The 14,266-nt window shown below is 57.9% G+C and overlaps 2 protein-coding genes across 2 annotated transcripts; one reads left to right on the top strand and one right to left on the bottom strand.

Moving 5' to 3' along the window:
* Nucleotides 1-694: 694 nt before the first annotated feature.
* On the top strand, nucleotides 695-3,051 carry TEKTIP1 (tektin bundle interacting protein 1; the record flags this gene model as incomplete). Its single annotated transcript, XM_084796547.1, has 4 exons — nucleotides 695-1,313; nucleotides 2,129-2,367; nucleotides 2,447-2,572; nucleotides 2,879-3,051. Exons 1-4 carry the CDS (start codon nucleotides 1,231-1,233, stop codon nucleotides 3,049-3,051), a joined length of 621 nt encoding a protein of 206 aa, XP_084652673.1. The 5' UTR covers nucleotides 695-1,230.
* Nucleotides 3,052-3,101: 50 nt separating this feature from the next.
* Nucleotides 3,102-9,698, bottom strand: MFSD12 (major facilitator superfamily domain containing 12). Its single transcript, XM_084796505.1, has 10 exons — nucleotides 9,338-9,698; nucleotides 6,783-6,993; nucleotides 5,834-5,972; nucleotides 5,569-5,754; nucleotides 5,006-5,098; nucleotides 4,754-4,846; nucleotides 4,189-4,359; nucleotides 4,012-4,106; nucleotides 3,335-3,465; nucleotides 3,102-3,242 (listed from the first exon to the last, which is right to left on the bottom strand). The coding sequence occupies exons 1-10, from the start codon at nucleotides 9,624-9,626 to the stop codon at nucleotides 3,220-3,222; spliced, it is 1,431 nt and encodes a 476-aa protein (XP_084652631.1). The 5' UTR covers nucleotides 9,627-9,698; the 3' UTR covers nucleotides 3,102-3,219.
* Between the last annotated feature and the right edge of the window lie 4,568 nt (nucleotides 9,699-14,266).

The following is a 14,266-nucleotide window of genomic DNA, read 5'->3' as shown; positions in this document are numbered from 1 at the left end:
GGGGTCCACTCCCTGCAGGGTTGGCTGGGGGTGTTGCAGCCTAGTGTCAGGGTCTTGTGATTGGGATTTTTTTTTTAAGTCACTTTACAGCCTGATCCCAGCCCCTGCTCCTCCTTGCAGTCCAGTCTCATGCCCACTCTGGTACTTCAAGTCATAGTAGGACTAAACATCCCTCTGAGGCCAGACGATGCAGCTCAGCTAGGGGAAAGGGAGCCAAAGGCAGGCAACAGTGTCAGAGACAGCGCTTACTCCATTGTTAGGGGACCCACATGGTGACCATACTATGTGTCTGTGAAGCTCTTGTGGTCAGGATTCTTGGTGAGGCTGAGGCTCACCAGCGTGGGGCTTGAGGCCCGGGGTTACCTCCTCCTGCTGCTGATGCTCACAGCCTGGACTTCATCACTTCCCCCAAAAGCAAAATGCCCCTCAGCAATGTCTTGGTGCCAAAGCCCTCTGTGGCCTTGTGCTGGTAAGAACCTTGCTGAGCACACACTCAACGTGAGGGACAAAGTTTTTCTTTCCATTCCCAATGCCCTGGCCCTATACAGCTAGCAGTTGCAAACAGCAAGGACTTAAGCAGCTGTGTTGCGGGGAAGGGCCCTCAGGAACCCCACACGTGCCTTACAGCAGCATCCCTGGGAAAGCCAGGATAGGCGCATGGTGGACACAGAATCGTGTCTACTACAAGCACCACCAGGTGGGCTGACCACACACTTAAGTTCAGCTGTGTCGACCTTTATTGTTGAGATACACAGTGCACAAGGTACCATCGTAAAGTGAGCCAAGCACAGGGCTTAGCATCTCAGGTCCCCAGTAATTCCAGAGTATTCCATCCCTAAAGAGAGTCCCCAACCATAACCCCAGGAATCTACTTTCCTCTATGCATCCCCATATTGCGGACATTCACTGTCATAGAACCCACACCCAGTGGCATTTGTCTCAAGGTTCCCTCCATACTGGCTGGTAACAACCTCACAGGTGAGTGATGGATGCCACTCTGGCTTTCATACCCGTGAGCACCTATGTGCCCCACCTTGTAGAGATGTCGTAAATACGGAAATAGAGGAGTTGGTGAGGGCAGACAGCGGGGACACAGCTCCAGCCCTACACCAGGAAGTAGGCTGAGGTCATGGGCTAGCTGCCCTCTTCTGTTGCCGGGACACCTTTGTTCCTGTCAACAATGGTCTTGGGGCCTTGGCGATCAGAGCCTCTGGGAGCCCAGGGGCAGACATGGAAAACCTGAGACGGGAGGCTGCGCAGCCCACTGTCCCCCCCGGCACCCTAGAGCGCTACTTCCCCACCCTTCAATACAGGTGGGTCCCCGCACCCAGGCACCTGGTGGCTGGCTGGCTGCAGGTGTGCAAGGGGTTGTGTGCGTTTAAACACCCACTCTCAAGCAGGGCATTCTCCAGCAGCAGATCATTAGGCTCAAAAGTGTAACTCCATCGCCATACACGCGCGCACACACACACACAAGTATAACTCCACCACCATATACACACGTGCACACACACACAGACAAGTCCTGACCATGACAGGTGTTTGATAGCGGTCCTAAGGGGCAGTGTGCCCAGCCCCTCCTGTGGTGTGTGGTCAGGAACATGAGGTCTCACGTAGCTAAGGACGGCCCCCACCTCCACATGTGCTGGAATGGCAGCCTCCATGCCCAAGTTACCCTTAATGGCCTCAGCATGCGGAGTGCTGTCCAGCCAGCAGAAATGCCATTTCCTAAGCCTGTTCACCCTTTGGCCTTGAGCGGTGCTGATGACAAACCACCCTAGCCACTGCCACTACTGTGGTCTGCACGAGGCCGCCCGTGCACACTGCTCAGGGTCTGTGGGGAGGTGAATGCTAGGTACTGCGGCTTGGCCCGTCCTTCCACCATAAGTGGCTCATGCCTGTTAAACAAGCTCTTTCGAAGGCTGAGGCAGGAGGATTGCAGCAAGGTCAACACTGGGCAACAGTGAGACCGGCCTCATACAAGCAGGGTTATCTTCAGCTACAGAGATAAAGACTGCAGCTGGGGAGGCGCACAGACACTGGGCAGAAAAGGAGTGGCCCTCACCCCGCAGCACCTTTACGAAGGGGTGAGACGCCTTGAGTAGGCTCAGTCCGCATCCTCCCTCAGCAATGACTACCTGTCCCTGGAGGGGCCCCGTTGGGCCCCGGCTATCAAGCAAGCCATGCGCTGGAAGTTCACGCCCATGGGACAGGACGCAGCTGGCCAGGTGTGGTTGACGGGCTTGACCAACTCCGTGCCGCGCGAGGCATGGTACATGCTGCCCTGCGCACTCGACAGCCCATACCGCGAGGCCCACGCGCGCTGGCACGGCTGCTTCGAACGTCGCCAGCGTGGCCTGCCACCCGGTGAGTGTCGCGCCCCTGGCCTCGCACACTCGTGGGTCCCACGCTGACCCCCGCCTCCCCACCTCGCGCCTCCCCGCAGCCTACACACAGCACCTACGGGAGACGGCCTTCTGGGACCCCGCGCTGCCCGCGCAGTACCTCAACCCGGGCACTCGCTGGGGGTGCGTGCCGTGGAGGGACAGGCGCATCCGTGGCAAGGAATTCGGTGAGGCGGGGAGATGGGGACAGAAGGGAGGGCGAGGGGGGCGTTGTACATGCCACTCCAGTGGCAGAGGCAGGGGGATCTCTGAGTCCCGGAGGCAACCTGGGCTACAGTATCAAACTTGTATAAATCCTGCCAGTGTCAAACCGGCAGGGAAAGGGAAAAAATTAAAATAAAAAGGAATGACAGGAGGGGGAATAGAACGGCAGCAGGTGGGAGGGTGAGGATTCGAGGTGGGCGTGGCCAGCACGCAGGAAGGGCACCGCGCCCCCCGCAGTCGCAGCCGCTGAGCCCCTTGTGGGTCCGCAGTGGTCAACAGGAGCCAGTTCGGGGCGGAGCTGCCCTGGCGGTCTGATTACGTCCCGCACCTGTCGCCGCCACAGCGGCCGCGCTACACCGCACAGGACTTCAAGCACCGGGGCCTGGATCGCCCCTGCCCGGCCACTGGCCAGCGGCCCCCGGCCTTCACGCCCACGCTCTGATAAAGCCCGCTGCCGAGACCCGTGCCTCTGTGCGTCCCCGTGGGCCGAGCGACCCGCCCCATGCACGCAGCCTCCCCGCAGGCGGGTGTGCCCCCAGACCCCGAGCAGGTGGAGGGAGGGCAGGGTGTCTGCTTGGTCCTTCATCGAGTTGCCCTGGGGAGCCACAAGTCAGGGCCGGTCTCCGGGGTCCCCTGAAATGAGGAGTGGGCTGGTGTTGGGAAGGGCGGGTCCCAGGTGGTACCCCCTCCCCGCCCTCACCCAAGTCGCAGTGCTGGAGACTCACGGGCGCGAATGCGGATGGGCCAGATGAGGAGGCTGCAGAGAGCCAGGACCGCGGCCACACCCACGCCGCCCGTCACAGCCGCCATCACCCAGTGGTAGAAGCCAACACAGGCCCCACAGCACAGCTCGGAGCTAGGGGACAGAGGCAGCTAAGGGCCCAGCGGCGGGTCCCCGGGGGTTACAGCAGTGTGCCCTGCTGCACCTTCCAGGGAACCCTGGGCCGACACATACTCCCCCCCCACACACACACACAGGCACGGGTGCATGTAGCACCCCTCTCCACCCCTTAGCGCACAGCCTTGCCCCTGGGCACCGCCAGGGACACGGCTGGCACTGTCCTGGGCCAGCACGGGTGGCTCTGCGTGCCACCTGCAGCCTGGCCCAGCCAGACTGTGCCCTCAACACCCAGCTCACAAGAAACTCGGTGTTGCCGGGCGTGGTGGCGCACGCCTTTAATCCTAGCACTCGGGAGGCAGAGGCAGGCGGATCGCTGTGAGTTCGAGGCCAGCCTGGTCTACAAAGTGAGTCCAGGACGGCCAAGGCTACACAGAGAGGCCCTGTCTCGAAACCACCCCCCCAAAAAAAAAAAACCCGAAACTCGGTGTTTGCTGAATGAATAAACTGCCCAAGGTAATTAAGGACTGTGTCGCGCTCCCCGGCTGAGGAACATGAACTCACGGGCAGGGATGCAGGCTCTGCACAGCCATGACTGCCAGCCCGTTGGCCACCTTATCCGAAAAGCTCATGGCGCCGTACACGAAGGCTCCACTGTGCTGGGGGGAGCACACACGGAGTCAGCAGCGCCCAGGCCCAGAACCCCAACCACCGCCCCCGAGGCTCCTCCCACCTGCATACCGTGTGTGGGCCAATGAGGTCAGCTGTCATGGCCAGGGAGGTGACAAGGATGGTGGCGCAGCCTGCACCCAGCAGCACAGCGGCCCCGTACACGGCCACACCCATCTTATCTACCAGGACCACCCAAGCTGCGAAGGCCAGGATCACCAGCAGCCCCGAGAAGTAGGTCATCTAGGGAGGAAGGAGGCCCAGCCTATCAGGCCCACATTGCTAGGCACCCTGCGCCCCACTGGTGCCTCAGCCCAGCAAAAGGCTCCATTAAAACTTGTCCTATTCCACACCCAAGACAGGCATTACTAGTCCTTACCCAGAGCAGACATTACTAATCGTCTGTTTCACAGTCAGGGCAGACATTACTAATAGATTTCCCATTCTGCATCCATGGTAGGCAGTCCAAGCAGTCTAGCCCACCAGGCTGCTGGATGGAACCACCTGGAAGGTCCCAGAGCCCTGCAACCCAAGAGGGCACAAGAAGCCTGGCATCTAGGGTTCAGGATGCAGTCGGCCCTGGGAGGGTGGGCGGGCCCGGCCCCTGCCCGCCTCCCCAACCACACCTGCCACTCACATTCCTCCCTATGCGCCTGTTGACCGGCTTCATGAGGAAGGAGGAGAAGAAGCCGCTCAAGTACATCACCAGGGGGATGGTGGCAATGAACTTCTGCCGAGGGAAAGGGCGCGATGGTCAGAGGGTCCTGCCACCTCCGCCCGCCGCCCACCTCCTCCGCCCACCTCCGCCCGCCGCCCACCTCCTCCGCCCACCTCCCACCTCCTCCGCCCACCTCCGCCCGCCGCCCACCTCCTCCGCCCGCCGGCTCACCTTGGGCAGGCTGAGGGAATAGGTCAGGTACATAGCAATGTAGGTCTGAGACAGGTTCACGATGAGCCTCGTGGTCATGTACAGCATGCCCACCTGTGGGCAGATCAGGGGTTTGAATGCTTTCACAGGGGTGCCGCTGACTCGGTTCGGGAACCTGTGATTAGTAATGTCTGCCCTGGCTGAGGAATGGAAAGTTGATTGGTGATGTCTGCCCGGGTTGTGAGGTAGACAAAAGGATTTGCCCTGCATTTGGAAGGGAAGGTCCTTGGTGATGACTCTGCCGGGGGAGTGGGGGGCGCAGGGGGGGGGGCGCGGGGGGGGGCGGGATGGAGAACAGAAATGTCTGTCCTGAGGTCAGTGGAGGAGAGATTAATGATGTCTGTCCTGGGAGTGAAATGGAAATCAGTGACATCGACCTGAGCCTGGAGCAGACCACTGAATAAATAATGTATGCCCCAGAGTAAGCAATTGATTCGTAATGCTTGCCCTCCCTGTACAATAGAAGGCTGACTGGTGATGGCTCTGATGTCCTCTCCAGTCAGTCCCTTGGCCCTACAAGGTACCTGATAGAAAGCAGGTTCCAGAAGCCAGTGTTTCCAAAGCAGCAGTGGCCGGGCCGCAGGAGCCACCAGGGGGCTGTGCTCATCGGGTTCCGTGTCCTGCGGCCGAGGCCGGCGCCCCTCCTTGGTACCCAAGTGGAAGAGCAGTGAGAAGATGGCTCCCACGCCCACCACCAGCAGCGCCAGGTTCTGGGAAGGACGGCAGGAGTCAGCCACACTCGCCCTCACTCAGGGACTCTGCTTTGATCACCAAGGGGCCCTGACTTACCCGAAACACAGGCACATCCTGGACTCCCAGCTGGTCACCCACACTGACATCCTGGCCTGCGTGTGAGGAGCCCTGCAGGTGCAGCAGCAGCCAGGCGGCCCCATACACTGTGATGTTGGCCACCACGGTGAACGCATACCTGTGGGCGAGGGGCGGCCGGCCTCAGCACAGTGCTAAAAACGTATCTGGTACACAGCAAGTGCTCAATAAATGCTTACTGTCTGTCAGCACTCCAGAATGTCATCCCCTACCCTACCAGTGTCCTCCCCTGAGGGACAGGCTACCTATCCACTGCAGCATTCTTTCGAAGGGAGGCATGGCCTAATGAGGTCACCTTAGGCAGAGGGCTGTAGGCCACCCATGGGGTCACAGACCACTCTGCCCGCCTTTCTTCCTAGCTGCTCTGTAGGCTGAGGCCTGAGGCACACAATGTAGCAAGAAACGAACTCAAAATACTTAGGTATAGTTTTTAAAAATGAGCTGGTAGCCGGGCGTGGTGGCGCACGCCTTTAATCCCAGCACTTGGGAGGCAGAGGCAGGTGGATCGCTGTGAGTTCGAGGCCAGCCTGGTCTACAAAGTGAGCCCAGGACAACCGAGGCTACACAGAGAAACCCTGTCTTGAAAAACAAAAAACAAACAAACAAAAAATGAGCTGGTCAGAGGTGGTGCACCCCTGTAGTCCCAGTACTCGGGAGGCAGAGGCAGGTAGAGCTCTGAGTTCAAGGCCAGCCTGGTCTACAGAGTGAGTCCAGGACAGCCAGGGCTACACAGAGAAACCCTGTCTTGAAAACAGAAAAAAAAAAAGAGGGGGGAAGGGCAGAGAGAGAGAGGGCACATGTGTTCCTCTCTGTGGCTCACCTGGCACACACTTTTTACACAGCTGTAGCTGACAGAAACATCATTCCCCAGGGATCCCTAGCTAGGCCACTGCCCCCATCCCTGAAGTACCTGAGGGCTGTGAGCTCCACCTTCTCGTGGTCACTGGTCACCAGCTCTGGGATGAGACTGAGGTGGGCAATCTGGGTGGCCGCCCACCCAAACTGGAAGATGACGATGAAGGGTCCGTAATAGAGCAGGGCGGCCCACTCGGGTGTGGCTTCCCCGCAGCCCAAGCAGGGGCTGAAGATGAATGGAAAAGACAGCAGGACACAGACGGTGCCTGTGATGGCAGAAGGGCCACACCGAGGAGTGAGGGGGGCACCCGAGGCCAGCAAATAGAACACGAGAGCCCCGGCCTCCATCCTCTGCTCTGATGGAGAAACTGAGGCACAGGGCATGCCAGGAACCTTCCTGACACCTTACGTGCCTGCCTCAAGGACAGGAAGAAAGGACAAGAGCAGAGATAGAGATCCCTTGCCCCACCCGAGCTCAGGCTCACCTCACCACACCCCCATTACCCACCCTGGGCTCTCCTTCCCCAGCTGGGCAGGGAGGGACAGAGCCGAGCCTGCCACAGTCCACGTCACACTGGCTGCCCCATCCTCCTCCGTACACTCAGATGACATACTGAATGCAAGCCCCTCCAGCATCCCATGCCCACCCCCTCCCCACCACCTATGCTCGCATCACAGGGGCCTCCTCAAACACCAGGCTCTGTCCTGCACTAGGGCATTGGCGCGTCTCCCCTGTGTGGCTGACCCAATGCATCCTCGGCTGTCACTACAGTCTCTCACCCTGTACTGTCCTCAGGCCCTGGGCTCATCACAGCCACCCCCAGGGACTCCTGTCCATTTGACCACAAGCTCCAGGGGCCGGTGTGGATACCTCCCACCTCCCCCAGTCCCTTCTGTGTCTTAGGCACCCAGGTCAGACTGGGGACACTGAGTCCCAGGTAGGGTAACACTGTCACTGTCTGGAGAGAACCCTGGCATCACACGGCCCAGGCTGGCCTTGAGCTCCTCAGGCCCCGAGTGCTGGGACTATGGGGTGCTGAATGGAGGCTGGGGCTCCATGTGTGCTGTGAGCACTGTGCACAGTGTCCCACCCGGTCACACGTTTCTAAGAGGGTGAAGCTGAGGCCCTGCGAGACGCGGAACCCTGCAGAAAGGACTCTGAGCCCTGGTGAGCCTTGCTCCTCTGCCTGGCACCCAGCTTCCAACTTCCCCTTCCTGCCCGGAGGTGACCTCATCACCCCCATGCCTTGGATTGAGAAATGAAACCAACCCTCAGGAGGGGTGCAAGACAGATTCCCAGGGGCTGCCCCAGGGGGCCGTGTGGCCTGTGGACTCTCCCCCGTGACCACACCACACCCTGGTTAACCATTGGCCCAGCCAGGGTCAGTCTGGTCAGTTCCAGTTTGGCCTCTCTGGGCCTCAGTTACCCTAAGAGTTCCTGTCTGCTTCCAGGACCTTACGTGGTGGCGCCTGCTGTTGATCCCGGGAGGCAGAGGCAGTCAGAGTGGAATGAATCTGAGGGCAGCCTGGGCTACATAGTGACTTCTAGGCTAGCCAGAAATCCTGTCTGGCCCCGCCAGCAGCATGGAGAAGCAGTCATGTTGCTGCGGTGCCCATCCTACCTCACCCTTACCTGACTAGGTGCCTCTCTCATCTGTCGCACTCTGATGGGGCTCAGGGGACCCTCCCTAGACCTCAGCTACCTATTCAAGATGGGCCCAGGCTCCCGGCCTTTGCAAGGCCAGGCTGCCCCGCTATCTCCCTGCAAACATGAGCCCGTTTGAGTATTTCTTTCCTTTTTTGGAGACCAGGTATCACTAAGCAGCCATTCCCCTGCCTCAGCTTCTGAAAGTCCACCTACACCAGGCTACTACTAACCCGCTCTCCTTGTCCCGGAATGCTCGTGGGTCTACAGGGAAACTAGAAGGTTCTAGCCCGAGGCCGGCAGCTGCCGCTCACCACCTAGCCTGGGGCCACTGCTCTATCTCACAAAAATGTCCTCAAGAGGCAGGGCTGGGCTCTGTAACCACCACCCAGGGTTCCAGCGGAACCAGCTGGAATGTCACAAGGAGAAGCAGTGACCACCCAGGGCCACCCTCCCGAGAGAGTCCACACCAAATGACACCTGAGGGGCCACCCCGGCTGGGCCACCAGGATGCGAGCACAGGATGAGGAGCAGGTGGCTGTTTTGGGTGGACAGAGGGAGGAGGCCAGGCCACAAGATGACAGTCAGGGAGGGGAAGGACATGGCCCAAGAGGACAGTAGGCTGTGGGGTCCCCAAGCTGCAAGATGACAGGACACAGGGGCCAGAATCCTAAACAGCCAAAGGGAGGAGGACCATGCGGGGAGATGGCAGTCAGCAGGGAGGACGGACACAGGGTGCCGGGTCCGAGGGGAGGACGGACAGGGTGACAGTCTGAGGGGAGGAGGGACAGGGTGACAGAGGGGAGGAGGGACAGGGTGCCAGAGGGGAGGACGGACAGGGTGACAGTCAGAGGGAAGGACGGACACAGGGTGACAGAGGGGAGGACTGACACAGGGTGACTGTCAGAGGGGAGGACGGACACAGAGTGCGGGTCCGAAGGGAGGACGGACAGGGGGCGGCTCACCCGCTAGGTGCCAGGCCTTGCGGGGCCCGTAGCGCGCGCAGGCGGCGCGGTCGGCCTCGTAGCCCACGAGCGGCGTGCAGAGCCCGTCAGCCGCCTGCCCGAGCAGCAGCAGCAGCCCCGCGCCCCGCGAGCTGTAGCCGCGCACCGAGTGCAGGAAGAGCAGCAGGTAGGTGAACCACATGCCGGCACACAGGTCGTTGAGGAAGTGGCCGACCGCGAAGCTCAGCCGCGCGGCCGGCGACAGCGTCCGCGGCGGCCCGGGGCCCGCGTCGCCCGGCGGAGGCGACATCGCAGCCGCAGGCCGCACGGAACCGCACCGCCGCCTGCGCGCCTCCGCGGCCACCGCTCCCTGAAGCCGCCGCGAGGGGCGGGGCCTCGGAGCGACCGTCACGCCCACCAATCAGAGCCGCGTGCCTCGGCAGGGAGCCCAATCAGAAAGCGGGGGGCGTGGCTCCGATGCGTCGCACTCGCGGGGCCCTAAAGCCGCCGCTTTACGGGTCCAGCTTTCCTCATCGCAGTTTGTTTTCTCTTTTATTTTCTTCGTGTTTTTATTTCTTTGATTAAAAAAAAAGAAGAAGAAGAAAGTTTTGATGCCGGGCGGTGGTGGCGCACGCCTTTAATCCCAGCACTTGGGAGGCAGAGGCAGGCGGATCGCTGTGAGTTCGAGGCCAGCCTGGTCTACAAAGTGAGTCTAGGACAGCCAAGGCTACACAGAAACCCTGTCTCAAAAAAAAAAAAAAGATGAAGAAGAAGAAAGTTTTGTTGTTTCCTTTTCTAACACAGGGCCTCCTGTGGCCCAGGCAGGCCTTGACATCCTCGCGTAGCAGAAGATAAGTTCGAACATCCGATCCGCCGGCCTCCACCTCCAGAGTGCTGGGAGTCACCAATTTTTTCCTTTCGATCTGAAAAGTTTGTTTTCAGTAGCTCAGGCTAGCTTCAAGCTCACTATGCAGCTTAGGATGACCCTGAACTTCTGATCCTCCTATCTCCCCTCATGAATCCGAGGGGCAGGGGGCGGGGGAGATGTTGCACCCACACACCAAGACTTTTTAATCTTTCTGTCTTAAAACAGGGTCCCACCAGCTGTCCAAGCTAACCTTAAAAATCCCTCTACAACCGAGGCTGGCTTTGACCTCGCAATCCTCCAAGCTCACCCTAGTGAGCTGATGGGATTTCAGGCCTGAGCCACCACACCCCGCCTAGGAAACAAGAGAACGGAGCCCAGATGTCTGCCACCCACCCACACCGCTGCCTACAGAAGGGTGCTCACTCAGGCCTTTTAGAACACACTTGGGTGATCCCATAAACGTCCACACATACACAGTGAGGTGCTCGGGTGACATATTACCGCTAATTAATTATTAATTACAGGTAATAGGCAGACCACTGTAACCCGGCTAGCCTTTAATGAGGGCTGCTGGTGCCAGGCGCCCCACGTGGCAGGCGTGTGGGTTCACTCCTACTTACTGGGTGGTTCTGCGGAACACGCTCTAAGAAAAAGGGAAGCTGGGCCTCTGTTGGCAGAGGCCTGGTGACTCAGGGACACAGGTGCCACACACCCCCACAACACTTCCAGGCCCAGATCACAGGACGGCAGTGAGACAAGTGTCCTTCTCCCCCCTCCTCGTGACATTTTATTCCTTTTTTTTAACCCCCTTCTCCCAGGCTGGCCTCAAGCTCAGCTAAGTAACTGAAGTTGACCTTTTCCTGAGTGCCAAGTGACAGGCCTGAGGCACCTCCATGGAGCCGGACGTGGAACCTGGGGCTTTGTGCTGTACTCGCTGAGCTGCAGCCCCAGATCCTCATTTAATTGTATTAAATAAAGGGTCTCACATGGTAGCCCAGTCTAGGCTGGGCGTCGGCTCTTTCCTGCCCCTTGATGTGACCAATCACCATACACTGCCCTCCTCCAGGGGCCTTTAGGGACATACAGCCTGGTTCAGAACCTCTAAGGCCCAAATGAGACTGAATATAGGTGTCTCAGGCGTGGTGCGGGCCTCCGTCCCCCCCATGCCTGTCCCCCGTCCTGTCCCTGTCCCTCCCCCCTTCCCCCCCCCCTTCATCCAGAGACAAGCAGATCTGAGGACCTGAGTTCCAGGCCAGAATGAGTTCCAGGACAGCAAGGGTGACATAGTGACAGCCTGACTCAAATTAAATACCTAAAGACCTGCTTCCCTGTCTAGGAGTTGGAAGCCGGCAGAATCTGCATCTGATCTAGCCCTTGGGCTGCACGGTAGGGGGGCGGGCGGGTATCTGAGGCAGCTCTCAGGAGGTGACCTGGCCTGAGTGAGCTGCTGATAACAGAGCCTTTGGCCTGAGCGGATGAAAAGATAGGGAGAGATTGGAGTGAAACTTCCCTCTGCCACAGGCTAAGGCTCTGGCCAGGCTCTCCCCCCACCACCCCCCCCAAGACAATGTCGGCCTCAGGCTTGCCGGTAATCTCAGTGTGTCACCCAAACTTGTGTCGAAGGAGGTTCTGTGCCAAGTCAGCTTGGGCAGAGACTGTTGAGGATTAGGAGCGCTGAGGAACCCGCGTTAGCTTGCTGGTTGACCCTGCCTGGGGTTTAACTTCAGTTCCTGGCCTTTTGTTGTTCCCCACCCATCCCAGAGGCCTCCGTCTGCTGACTAGGTCTCACGTGACCTAAGGTAGGTCCAGGAACTCCCCCCACCCCACCTGCGCCACTGCTGGGGTGAGTGGGTTAGTCACCACCTACCATTTATTCAGTTGCTGGGGGACAGAACCCAGGGGCGAGCTGTGACAACTCTCTACCCGTGAGCTACATCCAAGCCTCAGTTTATTTTATTTCTACAGATAGGGTCTCATGTAGCCCAGGCTGGCCTGCAACTCTCTTCATAACCAAGAAAGAGCTAGAACTCCTGACCCTGGTGACCCTGACTCCCACATGCTGGGATGACAGGCCTCGGCCACTGTGCGTGACTGAGGGCGGCTTCCTGGAACTGACTCATCATCAGCAAGGGACGCGTCTGCGTTGCTGGCCCACTTGGATTCAGTTCATATTCCTCCCGCCCAGAAGCTCTTAGGAAAGCTGGACCAAAGTCGAAGATGAGGCAGTCCCACCCTGGCTGGAGGAGTCACCAAACATCTGTGGTTCAGGGGCTGGTTAAAAACTGAGTGTCCAGGAGACAGAGGCAGGCAGATGGCTGTGAGTTTGAGGCCAGCATGGTCTACAAAGCGAGTTCAGGACAGCTAAGGCTACACAGAGAAACCATGTGTCGAAAAAACAAACAAAAAACCAGCTGAGTGTCACAGTGAGGGCACTGAGGAGCCAGGGCATATGCTTGAGAGCAAGGCCTCCAGGGGTCAGGCAGGGTCAAAGCTGGACCCCTGCCCCCAGGATGTTGCACCTCCGGCCAGTGGAGACAGAGACAATGCCAGATAAAAAAAGAAAAACAAAAAAAGCCCCAACAGAGGGGGATGGTTCTGTCTAACCTCATGAATGGAAGGGATTTGTGTCCCCGGAAAGGCTTTGGAACCAGGCAAAGGTCAGAAAAGACCAGTTAAGAGGAAAGTTGGCGCCCGGACCCTCGGGGTGGGTGTCTGGACGGATCCTGACAGCCTTTGATGTCCCTTGAGCGTCCCAGCGGCCGAGGACGCCAAGTCCTCGCTTCCATCCATCCACTGGGCATCGGATATCCTGGTGGCTGGAGGCCAGCCTAGGGGTGCGGGGGCCGCTTTGATGCAGTGGGGGCTCAGACCTGCTGACAGGCGGGGGGTATTTCCAAGGCTTTGCTGAATGTTCTGAGATCTCGGGACAACTAGAAGGGAAGAGGTCAGGCCTCAGGCAAGCCAACCAACTGGCCTTAGTTTCTCTCACTGTTCAATGAAAGAGAGCGCTGGGGTTTCCGTGTGGCCATATATGTCTTTATATTTATTTATTTATTTATTTATCATTTTGTTTGTTTGTTTGTTTTTAGAGGAAGGGTCTCTGTGTAGCCTTGGCTGTCCTGGACTCACTGTGTAGACCAGGCTGGCCTCAAACTCAAAGTGTCGTCTGTCTCTGCCTCCCGAGTGCTGGGATTAAAGGCGTGCGCCACCACTGCCAAGCAACAAAGCGTTTTAAGAAGCCATTATCCTCAGGCATGGTGGCATAGGCCGGTAATCCCAGCACTCATGGAGGCAGTGCAGTTGGATTGCCATAAATTCAAGGCCACCCTGGTCTACAAATCAAGTCCAGAACAGCCAAGGCTACAAAGAAAAACCCTGTCTCAGAAAAAAAACAAACAAACAAACACACAAAGGGGTAGGGATAGAACCTAGGACCTGCAATTTGCAGGCAGAACATTGTATATAAAATAAATAAATAAATAAATAAATAAATAAATAAATAAATAAATAAATAATCTTAAACATACACATACACAAACACACACGCGCGCGCACACACATGGCACACACACACCAACAACTGTAGAGTGATCGGTGTTTCTGACCACCAAGGAATCAGGACTCTACACTCCAACCCAGCAACCTGACCCACACAGACAAACCTGTCAGAAACTACAGCTGCTCAGGGGCAGCTCTTCCCAGGGTGACTAAAAACACCATGGACTCACACTTGGGCTTGTTGTTTTTTTTTTTAAAGATTTATTTATTATTATGTATACAGTGTTCTGCCTGCAGGCCAGAAGAGGGCACCAGATCTCATTATAGATGGTTGTGAGCCACCATGTGGTTGCTGGGAATTGAACTCAGGACCTTTGGAAGAGCAGACAGTGCTGGTATCATCTGAGCCATCTCTCCAGCCCAATTTTCTTAACAATTATACTTTATTATGAAATTGTTATGAATGGAGCATACCTCACTTATAACCCAACTAACTTAAACAAGAAAAAAAGGAGATTAAAGAACACGGGTTTTGAGGGCTGGAGAGATGGCTCAGTGATTAAGAGCACTGTCTGCTCTTCCAA

Source organism: Acomys minous (genome assembly GCF_964271855.1).
Source record: "Acomys minous genome assembly, chromosome: 9".
In the NCBI taxonomy this organism is placed as follows: Eukaryota; Metazoa; Chordata; class Mammalia; order Rodentia; family Muridae; genus Acomys; species Acomys minous.
Note: the sequence above shows the minus strand (reverse complement) of the source record. Positions and strands in the feature narration are given on the sequence as shown.

Excerpts from the sequence above, each read along its gene's own strand:
- MFSD12 (XM_084796505.1), bottom strand. The coding sequence starts at position 9,626 with ATGTCGCCTCCGCCGGGCGACGCGGGCCCCGGGCCGCCGCGGACGCTG. Across the intron at positions 5,755-5,833 it reads AGGATGTGCCTGTGTTTCGG|AACCTGGCGCTGCTGGTGGT; the intron begins GTAAGTCAGGGC and ends CGTCCTTCCCAG. Across the intron at positions 5,099-5,568 it reads TGGAACCTGCTTTCTATCAG|GTGGGCATGCTGTACATGAC; the intron begins GTACCTTGTAGG and ends ATCTGCCCACAG.